This window comes from Xiphophorus maculatus, chromosome 3 (genome assembly GCF_002775205.1).
Source record: "Xiphophorus maculatus strain JP 163 A chromosome 3, X_maculatus-5.0-male, whole genome shotgun sequence".
NCBI lineage: Eukaryota > Metazoa > Chordata > Actinopteri > Cyprinodontiformes > Poeciliidae > Xiphophorus > Xiphophorus maculatus.
The window spans coordinates 26,196,913-26,217,227 of record NC_036445.1 but is presented as its reverse complement, the minus strand read 5'-3'; the positions used below and the strand labels follow the sequence as shown (position 1 = coordinate 26,217,227).

Sequence of the window (20,315 nt, the reverse complement as noted above, 5' to 3'; positions counted from 1 at the left end):
ACTCAAAATCTACAGTGTACGATGGGACCACCGTCTGTTTACGGATTTTTGTGTGGAATGTAGAGCCAAATTATTTGCGGACATTTTAGAGTCTTTCTGAATAATTTGAAAGAGAACGCAGCTCGGGAAGCTCAAAGGCGCCACGCTGCTTGACGCACAATTGACTGGCATTTGCGAAACAGCCAATCCAGGACCACCATTCATTTTCCTTAGCACCGATTGGCGGAGATCAGGTGTATCGTAGATGTTAGCATCTGCTCAGACGGTTTTCACTACTAATGCATATTAAAACATATGTAGTGTTTGGACAATTAAGACAAGCAGTTTGAAGGGAGTTTAATGTGGCAAACTAGTAAAAGCAGCACAAAGTTGTGACATTGAATTAAAATAATGCTTGTTTTGAAAATTGTTTGCTACATAAAAAAAATCTGAAAACGGTGGCATTGATTTTTATCTTTGCCACTTTATTCTGGCAACCTAATTTAAAGATCAGTGCCGTCTTTCATGTTTAGTATTTTCATGTTTAGTAAATGGAGTTCAGCTGTCTAGATTCTCACAACATAGTGACCCTGAATAGACCATTAGCGCAGAGAAACATGGTGGTGGTAGTATTATGTCATAGGGGTTCTAACCATAAAGAACTTGACATCACCTTTTACTGTTACTGCTTATTTGAATATATTAAAAATAATATAGTTCATATTTTAAGCTATGTTGTTTTAAGCTGATTTAGCCTTAAACTGCTAATATTATATTTGGACTAATATAGCTTAAAATCTAAGCTATATTAGCTTATTAGCTATACATTGCTAATATATATATGCTTATATTTTATATAGGGTTAGGGTTATAAATATATATGCAATTATCTTGTGACTTTGGGAAAAAAAACAGGTAGGAATAGTTGGAAGAAGCAGTTTTTGCTCAAATGTCACTGTAGTCCTACTTCTGGTAGAAGGACTGTAGACGTTTTTCGGTTGCAAACAACAACAACAACAAAAAAATAAAAATACACGAGCCTCACAGAAAAGAATTCATTGGAGCACACTGTTTGGTTCTTGTTGCACCGGCAGCATGCTGTAGGAGACTATATGTTAATAGTGGTGCACTATATAAGGTCATGTGATCCATGTCCATGTCTGGCTGAAACAAACGACGTTAGCATCGACACGCTGGAGCACATCTCCCATTCACATGTAACATGGCAGGCACTTTACACCAAAGGAAGCGGTATTGATTGTGAATTACATGACGCGATACACAGGCATGGAGAGAGGGAGGCGCAGTCTGCAAAAATATAAAGACATAAAACGTACTGTCTGCTCACCCAGGCTGAGAACCAAAACTAAGATTTATTTTATAAATCTGTGTTCCTGCATACCGGTGCCTGTTTTCTGGACAGACAGATTTGGGGGGGGGAACCCAACAAAAACGTAGTGTCCACTGTTTGAGTGTAGGCAGTTGGTGGATCTGTCAATAGGTGAATTAAATGGTTGACTGGAGAAAGACAGAAGAAGGAATAAAGCGGATAAGACGAGTCATCTTTATATATCGGGGTACTGAGCTCTGCAAACGCCCAACAGATATATTTCAATTGAATCCTACAAGCTGATGATGGAGAACATTGAAAATAATTCAATACAAATGCTAAAAACTGTGACGATAAGGTTGCTTGAAAGTGTTGGTACACACTCTGCTTAGGGCATGTCATCTATAAGGCAAATATTGTTACTCCTTTTAACTGGCATGATAGAGTTTCCCCACAGGGGTCCTTCCTTTGGTGTGCGATGCCAACTGCATAGAAAGTACTGAATTGTTGTCTCATTCTCTCCAGTCGGTGCTTGCTCCCACCCTTTCTTCATCCTGTTCTTTTAAAGGCTTGGGTTGCAACGGCTAGAAGTGAGTTGAAAAGTAATCTGAGATGTTTTACAGTAATTAGTCGCCGCTTGTTGCTGCTGCGGAGACTGGCTGCTGAACTGGCTCTGAATGGGAGACTACAAGGTGGCAAAAGGGGGGAGTGAGGAAGAGGGGTGGGGGGTGAATTCATGACTGGGTGGTTGGCATCGCGGTTGTGGGTCCGATTTTTTTTTTTTTTTTGTAGCCTGGATTTCTCTCCGTCGCCATCAAGAGATGGAAAGGACTGAAGCAGCTGTCACTTAACATGTGAATGTTTTGAGGACGACCTCGGGGGTCTTTAGAAAACTCTCCCTGCCCCCCCCAACCCACCCACCCACCCACCCATTTTTCAAGCAAAAAGCAGCATGGAGTTTCTGAGCCTTAGTCAGACACAGAGGAGGGGCTTTTGTTGGATGGGAATTAGAGTTTGGGAGGGGAAAAGAAAAACCTTGAGAAGGTAAAGAGGGCACTTAGCCGGCTGGTACAGGAGCAACCTGAGCAGCAGCTCTGGGTGAGAATGGCACCGGGTACAATCTAACCTCTTTGTTAAAAAAAAAAAAAAAAAAACTTCTCTTGGCCAGGAGCTGTGGGAGTTCAGCCGAGCTGAGCCGTTGGAATACATTGTCTCCTTCTGGGTGCCCTATCCCATCGGCGGCTCTAACAGGGGAAGGAATTCCTCTATCGCGGCTCCCACAACAAAGAAGAAAGGGAGAGGAGCAGGGAGAGCTGGTGGGAGGAGAAGTGAAGTGAAAGGAGGGGAGGGGAGCAGGGAACGGGGGCTGAGAGGAGGAGGACATTGTTTGTCCGTGACTGTGGGCAACGGGAAAAGCAGGAGTTTATCGGGGCATGTGCGGGTGTGTTTGGAAAGTGTGTTTGTACGTCGAGCGTGGTTTAATGAGTGGAACCTGACTGACTGTGCGTCGGACGGGAGCATGCGCGCGGACGTGTTTGAGGAAGCTTCAGTTTGGGATGTTGGGGCTCGGAGGCCGTTCAAAGGATGCTCAAACAAAGACGTTTTCTTTTCTTTTTTTCTCTCTCTCTCACCATTTTGAATGGTGACTGAGGAGCCAGCCGGATTCCTTGGCTCATGCCGTTGGGGTCTGCTCTGCTTTTTGGGTAAGTGTAATTTCACGTGGGTTTCTAACCGCCAAAACTGCCAAAATGAACCCAGGTCCGACATAGAGAGGGATTGCTCCAGGCATTATCGGTCAGTCCAATTAAGGAAAGTAGGTCTTTACTTCAACACTTATTTTAACTGCATAAAATATTTCATCTGAAGATTAAATTCTCCATTTGTAACTACATATGTGTGAATGGAACCTTCAATTGTGAGTATTTTTTAATTCATTTGCTTCTTTTTGTTTGTTTTATATTCAACAGTTTGAATTGCCAATTTTTTTTTGTCATTAGGTTTTTGTTCCTTTAATTAGATTTTCATTTTGCCAACAGACCTGTAAACAAAAAAACAGTCATTTCATTAAGACAGTCTAAGATGTGATTTTTACAGTGCTGTTTGAGTGGAACACCTGACTTTCCACTATATATCCACCTTTAATGTTATGAGTCTCATGGGAAAATGCACAGCTGCCATCTTTGATTAGGGACCACTCCAGTGATTACTACTTCAAGACCTCCCTTAAGAGAAAACCAACAGGCAGCTGCATAACAACATTACTGGCCTTTCATCTGTCATTGTTCTGCTTCTGGCTGTAAGTCCAACAATTTATGTTTTTGAGCCGTTAGACGGACTAAATTAGAAACATGCAAGACATTAGGGATTACACAGATACCCATTTGTGCCGTATTATTCGGCCAAATTATCTACTCTGGGCGAAATAAACCAAAAACCGAAACATGCTGTTTATTTAATCTACATTTACAACTAACGTTGTTTTCAATTTTATCTTGTTATGCTTTAGAGAAACCCTCATAATGTTGGCCTTAACCTCATTAATTCCTTAATGGACTGCAGTCATAAATCAAAGCTGAAAGCAGAGAAACCTAATAGAGAGAGCCGTTTCTCTATAGGTTAAGTGATGCAATTGTTTGGTCACGTAATACATGATGAAACCACTGAAATGGGTTCCTTCATTTTTTTTCTAACGTCGTTATCTGGAAGGTGAGAAACATTTCCGAATCAGGCTTGAGACTTAATGAGGGTGTTTGTCTTGTTTTCATTGAACAAAACAAATATACTGTAGGTCATAGTGTTGTTACTGGATATGCCTTACTGTGATTGAACAAACCTTCCTCTTTACCGTCTCTGTAGTCCTTTCATTGTACGGTATAGTGGAAGTAAACGTGGTTCCAATAGCGTTCCTCACACAATTAAACAGTTAGCACATCTTAATACGTATTGTGTTCTCACCAAAGAGTAAATGAGTAATTTAGCAGACGACCACACATGTGGCGCAGTAACCAGAAGCTTCACACCCTCTCTGATGAGCTGGTGACCCATGTGGGACACAGCCTGACATCCACTGCTCTCCTCAGGAGACTGCTGGGTGGGGATCTGAGCCAACTAAGTAATCATTGATCTTGAGGCTGAGGCTTTTGTCTGGGCATCACTCTGATCCGACTGCGTTGCTCCCCTGTGGACCCCGGGACGGCATCATCTGCCCAGCAGAGACGGGGCGTAATGCAGGCAATTACCAGTGCACATCCAGTCATCATATCAAAGTAGGTCATCTTTAAATCTCGCCTTAAAAAAAAAAAAACGCACTTTAATGTGCTTGAATGACTGAAAATGGTCAGGTTTAAATGTTATTTGGTGAGATTTTCTCTTGGCCAATGTCAGCATAATTTCTTTGTTGCTGTTGTTGTTGTTCTGCAGATTCAGCATGATTTCATTTCCCCGCAAGGTAAGGCGAGGCAGGCAAGACGAGTTTATTTGTAGCACTTTAAAAAAATTCCAGTGCTTTATAGGGAAAATATGAAAAACGGTTAAGTAAACCACAATGAAAACAAGATGTAAGGAATAACTCAAATAAAAGCCCCACTTTAGCTGCAGCTAAGAAATTTGCGAATGGATTGATAAAATGATATTTTGACTTTACAGGAAAGGTTCAATAAACTTATTTCTTCGAACCTGCTTTAAGAAACAACTGGTTCTGACCATCAAGTTTCTTATTGACATATATCCTTTTACAAACGAGGAGCTAGTTCAGTGACTTAAGGACTTGCTTGGTATTATCCATTTTCCTGGTCTTGGTCAGTGCTCTGGCAGCAGCATTTTGGATGAGCTGCAGGTGCCTGATTGGATTTTTACAGAAAACAGAATAGACACCTTAACAATAATCAAACCCACTAAAAACAAAACCACAAGTTGCTAATCTGGGGTCTTGTTTGGGTTCTTTATTCAAGTAGTGTCTTTTTAAAACAGTAGTCAGCTTAAAGATTTCATATCGACACCTAATTTTCTTGAATGATTTCCTTCTTCAGCCCCACTGAACCTTGCTAATCAAACCTAGCATTTTTTGGGACCAAAAACAACAACTTTAGACTTTTTTTTATATGAGGTTGGAAAAAATAATGACCTTCCTATTAACAGATCTTCTGGACATTCTGACTTAATGACTATCAGTGATGGGCACTGTGGTTAGATGGTGACACAGAAATCTTAAAAAAAATATTTGTCACCAACATAGGTATGGTATCAGATGTTGACATGCTCCTTAACCGTGCTAGGGGAATAGCTTGGTCAGCTCTGGATGTTCCTGATATTGAATAAAAGTGTTGCAAGACTTTTATTGTGTAAAAAGGCCTGTGGGACCTGATGGACCCCACAGGCCTTTTTTTCATTTGTGCAACTTTAGAATTAGAAAATGACAAAAAGTAGTCCCAGGCTTCTTTATAAGATCTAAACTGTAAGCTAGCACATCATTGGATTCCAAGCCACTTTTCCAGTTTATCAAGCAGCATGTTATTATCAACTGTATAAATCCCTTTAGACCAAGACATCAGTTCTAGATGGACGTCAAGACATTGGTTATTTCATGCCCTGAATGCTGCATTAACAGTGTGGTCAACAACCTGACTGGAAGGCACTGAAGAGCTGAGATTTTTGAATCAAACTTGCCTTTTCAAAGGTCTTTGCCAAAAATGGCAAGTGAGATATTGGCCTGTAATTACGGTACTTATTGTTGAGGCATTCAGCATGACCATCACATGTATCCACACAGCAAAAAATAGGAATCTAAAGACGTCTTGAAGGCTAATATTCTAATTTCCTTTTAGATGACCCCCCTCCCATCAACCCCCAACCAGATCATTAGTCACCAGTCATGTCTTCGGCTGACCTATATGTTCTGAATTGAGCAGTGTAACCTCATCTCAGAGGGAGGACCTTGCTTAAGCAGAAACCCTCCCTGTGATCTCCTGATGGGCTCACCTCAGAAGGTCTTTGTCAGGATAATTGCACTAACCTTTAACCTCTGTCAAAACAATGAAGGCACAAAGGTGAGGGAACAGCAAACAGTGTCTTAAGCAGAGTGTGTGTAGAATCATACAAATATTAGCCAAATAAGAAGCTGGTTTGGCTAGTGCAGCGAAAGCGCCCATTCACTTGTCGTCCCATGAAGAAAGGAGGGGATGTTTTTATGGCTGTCATATTTCATCAGATCCCGACGGGGTTTCCCAGTGCCGATCCAAGTTGAGTTACAGAAAGCGTTGGCCGGTTGCCATTGCTTTGTCTGTGCCAGCCTCAATGCTGTGATCCTCCGCAAGGCTGTCACAGAGATTCTCAAGCGCAGAATTTTTTCAGTTGTTGATGCGAGATAGCTGGGAGAATGTGTAGACGGTGAATAGGAAATGGCAGAGGAAAAATCAAGGCCACAAAGCACTTTTAGTTCTCTCTTGTCTTTCAGTGCTTAGACCAGGGCAATCCTGGGACCAAACTTTGCTACATGAAAGCTTTGAGATTTTGCAAGCATTTTTTTTAAAGGTGTGGATTATAGTGATAAAACTGCATTTTATTATAGGAGAGTATTTAATAAACATTACATTGCAAAAGTACTCTGACATCTTAAGTTTTTTCACATTTTGCCACGTTACAACCGCAGACTTCAGTTTTAATTGGATTATTTGATGGACCACTACATAGCAGGTACATTTTTGGGGATGGGTGGATGTTGTGCTGTAAAGTGCTTTAAGACAATATTTGTTGCGATTTGGTCTCTTTATAAATAAACTGACTGGCTGGATTCCAGCTTCCTCCCACCACATATCAACATACCCCTGGGCAAGATACTTATCCCCAAGTTACCCACCGAATTGCTTATTAGTGGATATGTGGATGAAGCTAAATACAAGACAATCTTGAAGGAAAAATTGTTAAAGGTCAGGGAGGAGGTTCACATTCTCGTATGCCATGCTTTAAGGATGTGTTTGTAAAAAAAAAAATAAGTAAAAACCATTACGTCTTTTCCTACAATTATTGACCATTGCGTTTGTCTTTGACATAAAATCCCAACCTTTGTAACATGACCGTATATACAAATGTTTCATGGGGTATAAATGCTTTTGCAAAGCATTGTACGTACAGAATGACCAATGCTGAGCCCCCTTGTTTTATTTTAGGTAGCTGAAGGATCATCTGCATGAATGGCCAAGGGGCCTGACTTCACCTATTGCCTCAATAGCCTGTGGGCTGAAGGATTATGGGTAATCTCATCAGCAGGCCCAGTTGTCTGGGCCAGAAATCCAAGCATGTTAGGACTGATGAAGGCTTCCTGAAGGAGTGCTACCAACGACGAAAGGAGTGGCCACCCCCCGAACAAGATGGGGTGGTCAAAAGGGACGAGGGCTCCAGGGATAAACTCGGAGAGAATGGAAACAAGGAAAAAGTGGTGGAAAAAGAAAGCCAGGTTGATAAATTTGACCATAAGAGGGAGGAGGGTGCTCAAACGCCTATCTCAGACAAACCCCTCCAAAGCTCCCCTGCCTCCACAATCAGAAGCAGCAGTACCCTGGAAAATGCCTGGCATAGCAGCCCGTCTTCAATCAAAACCTCCCGAAACGGGACACTAACGAGGAGGACGTTGCCTCCGGAGTTCGCTAGGTCTCCCCTTGCTCACAACGACTTGACGGCTGCAGAAAGGAGGGCCAGCTTCCAGAGGAGAGACTCCCGAGAAGGAAGCCCCTGGTCATGGAAGACTCTCGCATCACGGGAGGTGACCGAAGTCACCGAGGTGACAGAGACGACCGTGACTGAGATCGTGGAGGTGACGGAGTATCCGCCAGGAGATAAAGGAGGCAACCCCATAGTCACCAGAACCGTTAGAGTCCTGAACGGTGTAGCAGAGGAGCTTGCTGAGGTTGAGATGCTGCTTTTCAAACTTGACAATTTGTATCTGTCCGTCATTTCAGCCTTTCCTTTCTTTCCATCACCCTTTCAGCTTTAATTTCTTGCTGCCATCTCTCTATTTAGAGCAATAGCTTGTGGTTGTCACAGTGTGATTCCGTTTCAGTGGTAACGTTTTAAAAACTGAAACATCACGTGGACTTGCTTTATTTTGCAGCTCCAGAGCGATGGGCAGTCAAGTTCAGACCAAGATTCTAGTTTGGACAGGTGGCGGGTATGTCTTAAACTCTTGGATTGTCAACAATTGAACTCATGACCTACTTGGTTTGATGTTTACCTAAACTATGATTCTTTGCATTCTCATAGGGAACTAAATCTCCGTTGGCACTCAGGGATGCTTCCACAAATTCTGAAATGTTTCTTCAGAATCTGGATGCTTTGGTGACATGGGTCGGTGAGATAGGGGAGCTCACAGCCAATCAGAAACCTCCATCCTCAGAGGTCAAAGTGGTGAAGGCACAACTTCAAGAACAGAAGGTTTGACATTCAGAGCACTACATCGCCTACTCTCTTTTTCAAGAAATGTTTCTGATATTCTAAAACAGGGAGAATAAAAATGAACGATTAAAGTATGGAAGGATTTGCTTTGTGAGATAACCTCTGTTTAGTGATGAAAGAGGTGGTGTTCTACACAACAAAGAGCTTCAGTTAGTCTTTGTGAAAATGTCTGTGGGCTATGAGAAACATGTCCTCTTTAGAAGGGATGAAATCAGTCCAGACAATGTAAGCCTGAAACATGAGACAAATCTCAGTGTATCTAATGGAAAGAGGCTGAAAGTGTAGGGTTTTAATAGGTGTTAACCCCTGGTGTTTCTTCTTAGGCATCAAAGTGCAAATGTAGCTTCTGCACGATAATATTTGTAAGTTTTTAATGTTGTGAATAAAGACATTTTTTAAAAACCGGAGATATTTTATGGTTTCACAGCTCCTGCTGCGCCTCCTGACAGACCGAAGGCGTAGCATGGACTCTGTGATGGTCGAGGGTCCTCAGCTGGTGGAGGCCCACCCGGGAGAAGATGGGGAGAGGGCAAAGGTCAAGCTCGCCACTCTTCAACAGAAGTGGGAGGCCCTGCAGCTGGAGGCAGAGAAAAGGTCCGACACTTTTAGTGGTAATGCGTCACTTCATTTGTGCTGCATCGTTCTAGGGAAGCCTCACTGATTAATTATCAAACCATTGATAGGAGGGAATGTCTGGAGCTCATTCTGCCCAAAGCCCAGCAGTTCCAGGAAGAACTAGACAGCCTGCAGCAGTGGTTCATTTCTGTAGAACAGATGCTGGCTGAGCTGAGAAACGCTGAGAAGGTGATGCTGCATCTGTCGGACGCCACAGAGAAGGCCAAGGTGAGTGACCTACCATGTGCACTCATTAGCCATAATGCTGTGGTTTAATCAGCTGTCAGTGGTCATAGGTGAATCTCTGAAAACAGTAAAATAGATGTTCAACATTATAATTATGTGTTTTCAGTACAACAATAAAGCTAACTCAGAAATACTAATCGTTTTTTTAAGGCTATTTTTGAAGAGATTCAAGTCCAAATGGCTGAACTTGGAAAAGTAAAGATGTCAGGTCAAGTTTTAAAGGAAGCAGTTTCAGGTAAGATGTACTGTACACTGTGATATTATTTAATCTCTGGGAACTTATGCTTTTGAAGAAATTTTGTTAAAATCCATCCATCCATCTGTCCACCTGTCCGTCCATTCAGCCATTCGCCTTCCAGAAAACATTAAAAAATAGATGCCTAATAGGGATTCTGGTCATTTGGATGCAGAAGAGCATTACCCCTACTTCAAGCCAGATAAATTCTAAAAATACTAAAATACTAAAAATTTAGTCTCCATATCTCCAAGGCTGTATTATTGTTTACACTAAATTATGTTCAATTTAGAACTGTACAATTTAGTTGCTGCTGAAACAAGATCCACTGGAGGTTTTTCCAGTCAATTATTGTCTAAATTTGTGCAAATCGTAGCTCGAGTTTCAGAAGTTTCAAGAGTGGAATCCACTGCTGCAACTTGTCTGTCACAAGGGTTGACATATCATTCATACATAGATGTTCTTTAGCATACCTTGATTGTAACGAGTAGTTCTTAGAATTAGTATTGCCTTTAAGTCATCTCAGACCAGTCTGCTCATATTTTCTGGCCTCTGACAAAATTTTCATTCTTACAACTGCCACAAGAGTTGTGTCTCTTTTCTGAAACATTTTTGCCAAATGCTGATAAATGATTGTGTGTAAAAACCCATTAAATCAATTTCTCAAATACTACACCGTGTCCTCTTGTGCCGACAACAATTACACATTCTCACCGGTTCCCTTTCTTTCCCATTTTGATGTTTGCCTTGAATTTAAGCGAGTTGTCTGCATAATGCCTAAATGTACTGAGCTGTCATCACACGTGAGACTATTATGCAATTAACCACAAACATTAGGTAAGCCGCGTAATTATTATTTGCCCACGTTTTGTGATTTTACTGTCATTTCAGTGGAGGAAGCCCAGCAGGTGCAGGAGAAGATGGATGCTCTGCGTATCCGTTGCTCTGTGCTAAACCTGAGCAGCCTGGATGTGCTGCAGAGGCTGGAGCAGGCCCTGGAGGCCTCCAGCCGCTGCACTTCAAGCCAGGAGGACCTCCACCTGTGGCTGGGCCGCATCGAGAGGGAGCTGTTGGGAGCAGCAGGAGCACAGGCGCACGTAGGAGACGCGGTACTATGCGCGGCTGAGAAACAGAGGGTGAGTTTTCCATTGACATGTACTAGAATCTGGACAAGAAGTGTTTGGATACAGGAGCACCGCTGCTTTCAATCAGCGAGCGTCTGTAGGCGTCATGTGGAACAACAAAGGCGTGATAAAATCATTTTTCAGTTTCACAAACCATCTACAGAGTGCTCTGTGTATAAAAACACATAAAAATGCACTCATACTCACAATAAGGGCTTTTTTAAATGAAATTAAATTTTTAGTGAAATAAACTGCGGGGGAAAAAAACAAGAACACAGACAACATGCTAATTCAAGAGATAAAAACCCAGGAATTCAGTGAAAATTCACTTTGCTTACATAGTTAAGCTAGGGCTAGACTCATTCAGTATGGCAGTCATTTTGGTGATGTGTGGGTTTGTTTTGGCTCACATGTTTCACCAGATGCCCTTTCTGATACAACTCCTATCCATTTATGTGGGCTTGAGACCGCCACTGAAGGAACAGGGAATGCTCCCCCTCCGGTGGTTTACGGTGTTTATATGGTTACCAAACAATTAAAATGAGTGGTAGGTTAGTCACAGTTGGCAGGCTATGCTTTTCACGTACTTCTTGAATTTCTCATTGCTTTGCAATCCGGCCCCATCGATCTGATGGAAATAATTTCTTCCAAATTATTTCTTAACCACAATCAAGCACCTCTACAATAATCGAAAGATGTATTGATGTCTATTTTATTGTGGTATTCTTTAATTCTTAATATTTTTTTTTTTTTTTACAATGTTTATTTGAAATAATTCCGAAACAGCTCTTCTACATTTTTAAAGTCAATGATGCGATTGACATGCCATCATCTGGTTGTGTTTTCCAGTTGGAACAGGCTGTGGTGAAGGAGATGGCGTGGTTCAAAGACACCGCACACAATCTCGAAAAGCTTAAAACAATTAACCTGGACCCACAGCTCATAGCGGAACAACTCAACGAACAGAAGGTCAGAACAACGTGCAACTCATCAAACAAATGCATTTGGTCAAAACGAGTACACAGAGAATGTTTAAGAATTATATTTAAAATAAAACAGAATATGTCATTTGATTTAGATTTTAGCAGTAGAGATCCTTCAGCACAAATTCAACATTGAGAAGATGGTCAGGATCGCTGAAATCTTGATGACTTACAGTGACGAAGGAGCAGCTGGAGATCTTCAAGTAAAACCGCGACTTCATTTCATGATGACATATATATTTTAACATGGATGACTAAATGCATGACTGTTTCAATAGAAAGTGTAGATAAACATCATTCAATCTCCATTCAGACGCCACTGGAAGCCTTACAGGAACACTGCAACACCACCTCAGCCACCAACGCCCACGTGGTCCTGCAGCTGGAGCATGCCCAGTCACTTCTGGCCCAGTTCTCCGAGGGCCTGGCCGAGGTGTCGCCTTGGCTGGTCGATACTCAGGAGCTTATTGGCCAGCTGTCCCTGAGCACAATTAGCTATGAAGCATTCCGGGAACAACAGGACCTCTTACAGGTAGAAGAGACCTGCGCATTTGAATAGTCCTGGTCTACAAAGAAGTCCTTTCATGCTTCAGATGCCAACTCCTTTCGTCGGTCAAATGAGCCGATTTGCCAAATCCCAATTCATTGATGTAATCTACTTAATAACAGGGTATTGGTTGCCCTGATGTACAATAATCGCAGTTTTGCTCTGTGTTTGAAAATGAGGCCGAATGTGTTTTCTCCGCCTTTTCTTCCTTTTTTAGAGATTTGTTTAAATCAGTTTATTCTATGTGCAAAGAAAAATATGCTTGCTGAACTGTTATAAAACCTTTTCTTCTTGCTTTGTAGAGTCTCAGAGAGTCGATAGCAGAACACCGACCTCTGATTGCGCGCCTGGGCGTCCTAGCCAAGCGCTTGTCGGAACTGAACCCCGTTCAGGGTGAGCAGTTCTCTCTGAAGGCGACAGCGGCCGAGGAGCAACACAATGCCATCAGAGAACGCGTCCGAGAAACCGCCGGTCTCCTCGAGGAGTCCTTACCCCGGTTCACACAAGTAGGAAGGCTTTTTTTGTCTGACACTTTGTGAGTTTTTCACAAGAACGCGGCTTCACGTCTGCTTTCAATCGTGTAGCTGAACGAGAGGATGACCCTTATCAGAGAGAGTCTCGACCGTCTGCGCAGCCGCATCCAGACAGCCACCTCTCTACAAGGTCTCACACCAAGGATCCAGGAACAGCTCCAGGATAACAAGCAAACCCTTACTGAGCTGTCCAAGCTGGAGCTGGGTCTCAACAGTGTCAAAGGCCAGGCAGACGAACTGCTGGCAAACACTCAGGTGGCAGGAGGCAATTCAATTGGCACAGGTAACTCTCTTCTCAGACACTACAATCCCAGAGTGCTTTATTGCTGTGCAAAGAGTAACACCTTTGCGGTATCTGTGCTTTTTAGCAATTCAGGGTCAAGTATCCAGCCTGTCCCAGATGTGGGATGAGACGTATAAGCTGGCTGAGGAGAGGGAGAGCTGGTTGCTGAAGCTTCTGGATCTCGCCTTGAAGTATTGGAGCGACGTCAGCGAAATGACGAGTGCCCTTAACGATACGCAGCAGGCCATTTTGGATCTCAACGCCTCTCTGACAGACTCTGAAACCATCAGGCAAAGCCTCGGAAGCGTGCAGGTCTGTCGTGAAACCATTTAAATGACAAAAACCTCACTGTTAGAAAATATAAGGTACCAATTTTCTCGACTTTTAGTCGCTTAGGGAGGATATAGACAGCTTGCAAGGAGACCTGGATACTCTTGGTGTTCTTGGAATGGACCTGATGGTAGCGTGTGGCGATACAGAGAAACCAGACATCACAAAGAGCATGGATGAAGTAAGAAAGTTTTATTCAGTAGAATCCTTTTCTAACCCTGTTTCAGAGTTAAATGAAGCATTTTATTTATTTTGTCTTAAAGCTTTATTGCACATGGAACAATTTAAACAAACTTTGGACCGACTCTCACAAGAAGCTAGAGGACTCCTTGCAGATGGCGCTTCATTATCAAGATACAATGCAGGTCAGTGTTGGAAGACAATACACAGAGCTTTTATGTCAAATAGCGTCTTCCATCTTTAAGTGCAGGTAAATAAACTTGTTTAAAGTATTGAGATAACATAAGTCAAAGACTATATCACTAACAGGGCCTGTTTGAGTGGTTAGAGTCAGCGGAGTTAAGATCTACAGAGGAGTTTACAGTGGGAACTGACCTGGAAGCAGTCAAAGAGCAGCTATGCGATCTAAAGGTGAGTTCATACATAAACTAAACATGAAATAACTGAATGTTCTTCCCACGTTTAACCTTTGTTATCTGCCCCAGGAATTTAAGCGAGAGCTGTACCAGAAGAAGATTGAGATGGAGAGCCTGAACCATCGCTTTGTGTGCCGGTTGTCTCCGGGCTCGGAGCGTCCAGGCTCATTCTCTCCGCTGTGCGACTTCAGACAGCGGTGGGACAGTCTCGAGTCTGAGACAGTGAACAGACAGGTGGGAACTGTTTAATCTAGAAATGTTCATTTTCAGTATTGCCTAAAATATTACTTGATTATATTTTTTTCCAAGTAATGGCATTTTGCAGTAGATAGCTGACTTTTCTGCGAAACTCATACACCTTCAAGTGACTTTATCAGGTGCACCTTGTTCAATTGCTTGTTTACACAAAAAGTGACTCAACCAATCACATAACAGTAACTTATGGCATTCAGCACTACATAATAATATAACTATTTACTGTTGTTATTGCTATTGTTCAAACCGAGTATGAGGAGTTTTAGCTTAAGGTTAAGATTACACACAATGGTGCTGAGAAGAAAAAAAATATTGAGTGACTGACTGCTATTTGGTCAAAAATACCTATTTAATGTCATGCTTTTGTTTTTATTTTTATGTTGCTATTGCTATTATAAACTCTTGTTGTTTTTTGTTGGTTTCCTTTCACCTGTGAAGGTGCTGTATGAATATACTGTAGTTTACGTAATTCCATTACAACCATCTCTGAATGTACAACACATCAAATCTTGAAGCAGAAAACCATTAATATTATCTACAAAACCTGAAACTGAGGCTACAATTAATACAGAATCCTCCAAATTGGATAACACAATTGGAAAAACGTCGCCTGATCCAATGAGTCTCGATTTCAGTGACAAGACTCAGAATTAAGGGTCAGAATTTGACGCAATCTTCACAAAACACAGATTCATTCTGTACAATATTATCAGTTCATGCTGGTGGAGGATCATTAATGGTGTGCGGGACACTTTGGGCCTCTTAGCACCAAGTGAACACTGTCTTCATACAACAGTCTAAGTATTCATTCTCACTGACCACCTTTTATAGCCACAATCTGCTCATTTTTTGATGGGAACTTACAACTTGACATTGCATCATATCACAAAACACAAATCATCTCAAACAAATTTCCTGAACATGACAATGAATTCATTATATCCACCCAATGAAACACCCTGGGGGTGGTAGGAGATGTGCTAACAAATCTGCAGCAAATGCTAAATGTTAAAATGAATCAAAATCTCTAAGGAATGTTTCTGACATCTTGCTGAATGCGTGCCATGAGCCCCTAAGCCTTTCACAAAGTCCAACCCCGTGCTAGCAAGTTGTAACTAGTGAGGTACTTTGTGAATGTATGTTTGGTTTAATGTCACAATTATCAATAATTGTGTGAACATTTTCTGTCCATGTTATGTTTTCAGCATCAGTTAGAGTGTGCTCTGCTGGGTCTGGGCCAGTTTCAAAACACGCTGGACGAGCTGCACACATGGCTTTCCAGAACCGCCGAGCAATTGCATGGCAACCAGCCAATCAGCATGGACCTGCAGACCTGCGAAATAGAGCTGGCTAAGCATAAGGTCTGTGATAGACTTTTGAATAAAACAAAAAAAACAACGTTTTAAGATCAAGTTTCTCATCTCTTTTGGCCTTCTTTTTGTTTTGTCCTCAAAGGTGTTGCGTAATGATGTCATGTCTCACGTTCGCACCATTGAGTCTCTCAACCAGGCTGGCAGGAAGCTGCTGGAGGCCGGGTCTGGGGACAACACGCACTGTCTGCAGTCTCAGTTGGAGGAAGTGAATGAAAGTTGGGAGTTTGTCCGCTGTGAGACTGAGCGCAGGCAGCTGGAATTAGAAAACAGACTGAGTCAGGTAACAATAGTCTGATTCCCTCTGGTGGCCATTGTCGGTAATGCAACATTTAATAAAAAAAATCTTTTTGAAATACTCCCATAAAGGACCTGTTGAGTATTTTAAATGAAAAGATTTGGGGGAAAGTGCAGATGAGCTGAATGCCACTATTGAACCAACATTCTGCATTTTTTTGTATTTATACAGTGATGTCCGTAACGCGCTACTCACGTCGGACCACTTTTTTTTAGTAACGAGTAATTTAACGCGTTGCTATTTCAAATCCAGTAGTCAGACTACAGTTACTTATCGAAATCACTTTGCGTTACTATTTTCTTTTGTAATTTAATTTTGTTTCCTCTACACGTCTTGGGGAGTTTCTACACGACAGTGTCAGCAGCGACGGAAATGTAGACACTGGAGGAAGATGCGCATTTTGTTGCTGAAAAGGAACTATTTTGAGATTCGGTCACCAATTCCCTTTATTACAAGCGGCTTTGGGCTTGTTTTGTTCTTTCTAAAGTCGCTTGCAAATTTAATGAGTCGCGGGATGCGCTTTTTGGGCTTGGAAATAAGCAGACATAAACCCCAGAATCTGTCTGACATCCAGTTAGTCTAATTTAATTTAGACTAATTAATTAGTCTAATTTGTCTTAGTAAATTTAAATGAACTAAGACCCGCTGCGTCTTAGTTAATGTCAAGTCAATATATTACCTGTGAATGACGTCGAGCTTCGCGTTGCGCTCCAGAAAACTGCAAACATCGAGACTAATATGAACAGCGCAATAAACGTGAAAACAGCCACGAATGAACGAGTCTGTAAAGTTGTGCAACTACACGCCATTATAATCAGTGATATTAAGATAAGCGTCACAAATCTGTGCAGCGGGACATTTGAGTTGTGGAGCGGCAGGAGGAGCTCTGTGCGCTGCGCTGACTGCAAACGAGGGGGAGGGTATAAAATCCTATTTATAGTTTTCCAGACAACACTGGAACACACAAAAACATGTACAAATTAATAACGTTTTTTTTTTTTGGTACTGTTGAATCTCCCCTTCAGGTTAACCTTATAAGTGGATATATAATATATTGTTATACTGTTGATGTTACAATTATAAAATAACTTGTAATTTAGTATTAATAAGCAAAGATCAATGTAATTTTCAAAGGTGGAAGAGCGCTGTTGGTTAGCAGCTGCTGAAAGTAACTAAAAAAGTTAATTTTAATGTAACTTAGTTACTTTCCAAATCAAGTAATCGGTAATCTAACTAAGTTGTTCAAGGAGTAATCAGTAATCCGATTAAAGTTACTTTCTCAAAGTAACTATGCCATCACTGTATATATATATATATATATATATATATATATATATATATATATATATATATATATAATTTTCACTTCATGAATGGAGCTACAATCACAAGTTTGTTGATATAACCTTTAAAGTATATCCTGTTTTATTACAGGTGCAAGATGTTACCATGGAGATCCAGGATCTCATACAGTGGCTGGAAAACACAGACCTGAGGCTGTCCTCTTCTAAAACCACCTGGGGCATGCCAGACTCTGCAAGTGAAAGGCTTAATGCGCACTTGGTAACGCTCATTATAGTATTTATAAATACAGGGGAGGGCGGTTGCTGTCAATGCAAAGATTTTTTTTCTTGAATTTTTAAAATTGTACTCTCTGCTACAGGAGTTGTGTAATGAGATGGAGTCTAAAGTTCAAGCCTACACAAATGTGAGAAATGCCATTCACGGGATGCTGGAGCGAGGGGACCTTGTGCGGGGGTCAAGCACCGAGCACAGCTTGTCTATACTCGAACAAAAGTGGACATCTGTTTACAACAAAGTCCAGGAGCGGAAAGTAATTAATCCAATTAAATGTCATGTCAAGGAAATTTTTTTTTTTTTTAACGCTGTTTTATCAGGCATATTGGTGCTTGATTACACTTTCATCGAAGAGCAATTCTTTGCATGCAGGCTAAGCTTACGGAGGGACTGAGTCTGGCCAAGGAGTTCCACAGCAGCGTCCAAGAACTGCTGAAAAAGATGAGCGAGTGTGAAGAGTCTATTAAGGATCTCCCTGCTCCGAGTTTCATTCTGGACACAATTTCCACGCAGCTTCAAGAACACAAGGTCGCTTTATCAAAATGGCGTCACGCTTAGGTTTTTGTTTTTCGCTCCGACGACGTGCGTTTGGATTAAAAGCGTGTGTTTTGCGGGGACAGGTCCTGCTGAATGAGGTCAACGGCCACGGCGAGAAGAAGACGTCGGTGGAGAACACCGGATGCAGGCTGACGGAGCTGAGCAGGAAGGAAGACTGCGATGTCATCCATAATCTGATACTGACGGTTCAGGATCGACACAAGAAGCTCCTGCAGCGCACGTCAGAGAGAGGCAGGACGCTGGAGGACGTTAAGAAACACATCAAGCAGGTAATAGAAGATATGAAAACGACACAAACGCATGAAAAAAATAGGCACTTAGAAAAAGACTGCCATCCACTCTTCCCTTTTTTCTGTTATTTTCAGTTTACTGAATCTTGGCGCCTTCTTGTGGACTGGATGACCGAGGTCGAACAAACGTTGGACACGCATAAGGAGATTGGAGCGTCTCACGAGGAGATAAAGCAGCAGCTCGTAGAGCAGAAGGTATGAGGTTCACTCTGAGAGCCTCCAGTAACAATGGGTTACAAATAAATATAAAACAGGAACTAAACAATATCATTTAAAGCAAAAAAACAACTATTGTTCCTACTGTAAATTAAATTACATATTGAATAACTTCAGGAGGCACATGATTCGATAATAAATCGCACAAGAAGATAGTAAACACAAGTAGGCCTGTCGCAATAAGTAATAAATCAATTTAATCACATGATAAATTAAAACAAACTCAATCATTTCCATTTGTGTGATTTATTGTTTTCCTCTTTTCTCTCCCTCTTTCTACCAAAAGCTGAATGACTGAAGTCTTCAGTCTGGTGCTTTGGTCTCCACTATCTCTTTTTGTGAAGGACAGCTTTGTAAACAATTCTGTTTACACAGACTTCATAATTCATTTCATTTGGCTTTTCTGTTCCTTTGTTTATTTATTTTGCCTTCCAGTTCCAGTGTTAAATGTTCATTAGAATTGAATGTTTATTGATCTTTGAGAATGTTTTCTTTCATTATTATGCCACTGCATTACTTGAAAATGGTCTCAAAACAACAGCATTATCGTTTATTGCAGTAACTTCTGGGACAGTTTTTGTCCAGCAAAAACCAGTAAAAAGGCCTAAAACGCAAGTCACAACTTCTGCTATTCAGGTGCTTCATAGGATATTTTACTGTTTTGCGGTTCTACACTTTATAGAGCAGCAGTGGGCCTCTAAAGAGCTAATATATGCTGTGTGCTTGTTAACAACTTGACAAACGGTGTAAAAAATGTTATAAATGAGCTCAGTTTGCCATCTTTCAGCCAGCTGACCAGATGTACACAGCAACAGCTCAGGGAGGGGCGGTGTTGTGCACTCTTAGATCCATGCAGCTAAAGAAAGTTCTCTGACATCTCATAAAAACTCATTGAAATAGGCTCGGTGGAATTTTTAAAAATTTATTTACCGTGACACCGGTGACCAGTTCATGTCCAAATCCGAGGAAAATAAAATGGTTGTAGTTTAAAAAAAAAAAAAAAAAAAACTTCACGTGAACATATTTGGTCATTTGTTTTCTTTTCCGTCGATACACAGGAGTTTCAGAAACTGCTGAGATCAAAAAGGCCCATATACGACGCCACGTTGAAGAGCGGCCGCGGCCTCCACCAAAAAGCACGAAGCGGCCATGACAGGCAGCATCTGGAAAACCTGCTGGCTGAACTCAGGGACACATGGGACACCATTGGCGGCAAGTCTATCGAGAGGTATCAAAACTGAAACAGGACAGCATCATACTTCTACCTGCTGGTACGTCTAGTAAAAAAAAAACAACCAAAAAACACTTATTGTGATTTCTGTCTTTAAGACAACATAAACTAGAGGAAGCCCTGCTGTTCTCGGGAAGATTCACTGATGCTCTGCACGCGCTGAGTGACTGGTTGTACAGAGCAGAGCCCCACCTGGCTGAGGATGTTCCTGTTGGTGGAGACAAAGACATGGTCACCAATCTCATAGACAAACATAAGGTACTTATTAATTC

The 20,315-nt window shown here is 41.6% G+C and overlaps 1 protein-coding gene across 4 annotated transcripts in view; it reads left to right on the top strand.

Moving 5' to 3' along the window:
- Positions 1-20,315, top strand: part of LOC102224732 (microtubule-actin cross-linking factor 1, isoforms 1/2/3/5-like) — a 34,637-nt gene that overhangs the window by 6,238 nt on the left and 8,084 nt on the right. Inside the window, exons 1-28 of one of the 4 annotated variants that reach the window (XM_023330244.1) lie at positions 2,680-3,012; positions 4,390-4,575; positions 7,474-8,210; positions 8,415-8,471; positions 8,564-8,734; positions 9,183-9,349; positions 9,439-9,598; positions 9,767-9,851; positions 10,743-10,987; positions 11,825-11,944; positions 12,054-12,161; positions 12,272-12,490; positions 12,808-13,011; positions 13,090-13,321; positions 13,407-13,633; positions 13,710-13,832; positions 13,915-14,016; positions 14,141-14,242; positions 14,317-14,481; positions 15,708-15,863; positions 15,958-16,155; positions 17,605-17,733; positions 17,834-18,004; positions 18,121-18,276; positions 18,369-18,575; positions 18,672-18,791; positions 19,871-20,040; positions 20,142-20,301. In XM_023330244.1, the coding sequence (XP_023186012.1) occupies positions 7,554-8,210; positions 8,415-8,471; positions 8,564-8,734; positions 9,183-9,349; positions 9,439-9,598; positions 9,767-9,851; positions 10,743-10,987; positions 11,825-11,944; positions 12,054-12,161; positions 12,272-12,490; positions 12,808-13,011; positions 13,090-13,321; positions 13,407-13,633; positions 13,710-13,832; positions 13,915-14,016; positions 14,141-14,242; positions 14,317-14,481; positions 15,708-15,863; positions 15,958-16,155; positions 17,605-17,733; positions 17,834-18,004; positions 18,121-18,276; positions 18,369-18,575; positions 18,672-18,791; positions 19,871-20,040; positions 20,142-20,301 (4,611 nt within the window). In that variant the 5' untranslated portion in view covers positions 2,680-3,012; positions 4,390-4,575; positions 7,474-7,553. Of the gene's footprint in view, positions 1-2,679; positions 3,013-4,389; positions 4,576-7,473; positions 8,211-8,414; positions 8,472-8,563; positions 8,735-9,182; positions 9,350-9,438; positions 9,599-9,766; positions 9,852-10,742; positions 10,988-11,824; positions 11,945-12,053; positions 12,162-12,271; positions 12,491-12,807; positions 13,012-13,089; positions 13,322-13,406; positions 13,634-13,709; positions 13,833-13,914; positions 14,017-14,140; positions 14,243-14,316; positions 14,482-15,707; positions 15,864-15,957; positions 16,156-17,604; positions 17,734-17,833; positions 18,005-18,120; positions 18,277-18,368; positions 18,576-18,671; positions 18,792-19,870; positions 20,041-20,141; positions 20,302-20,315 lie in introns of those variants that run through there. The other 3 variants (XM_023330243.1, XM_023330245.1, XM_023330246.1) reach the window with 3 other exon arrangements.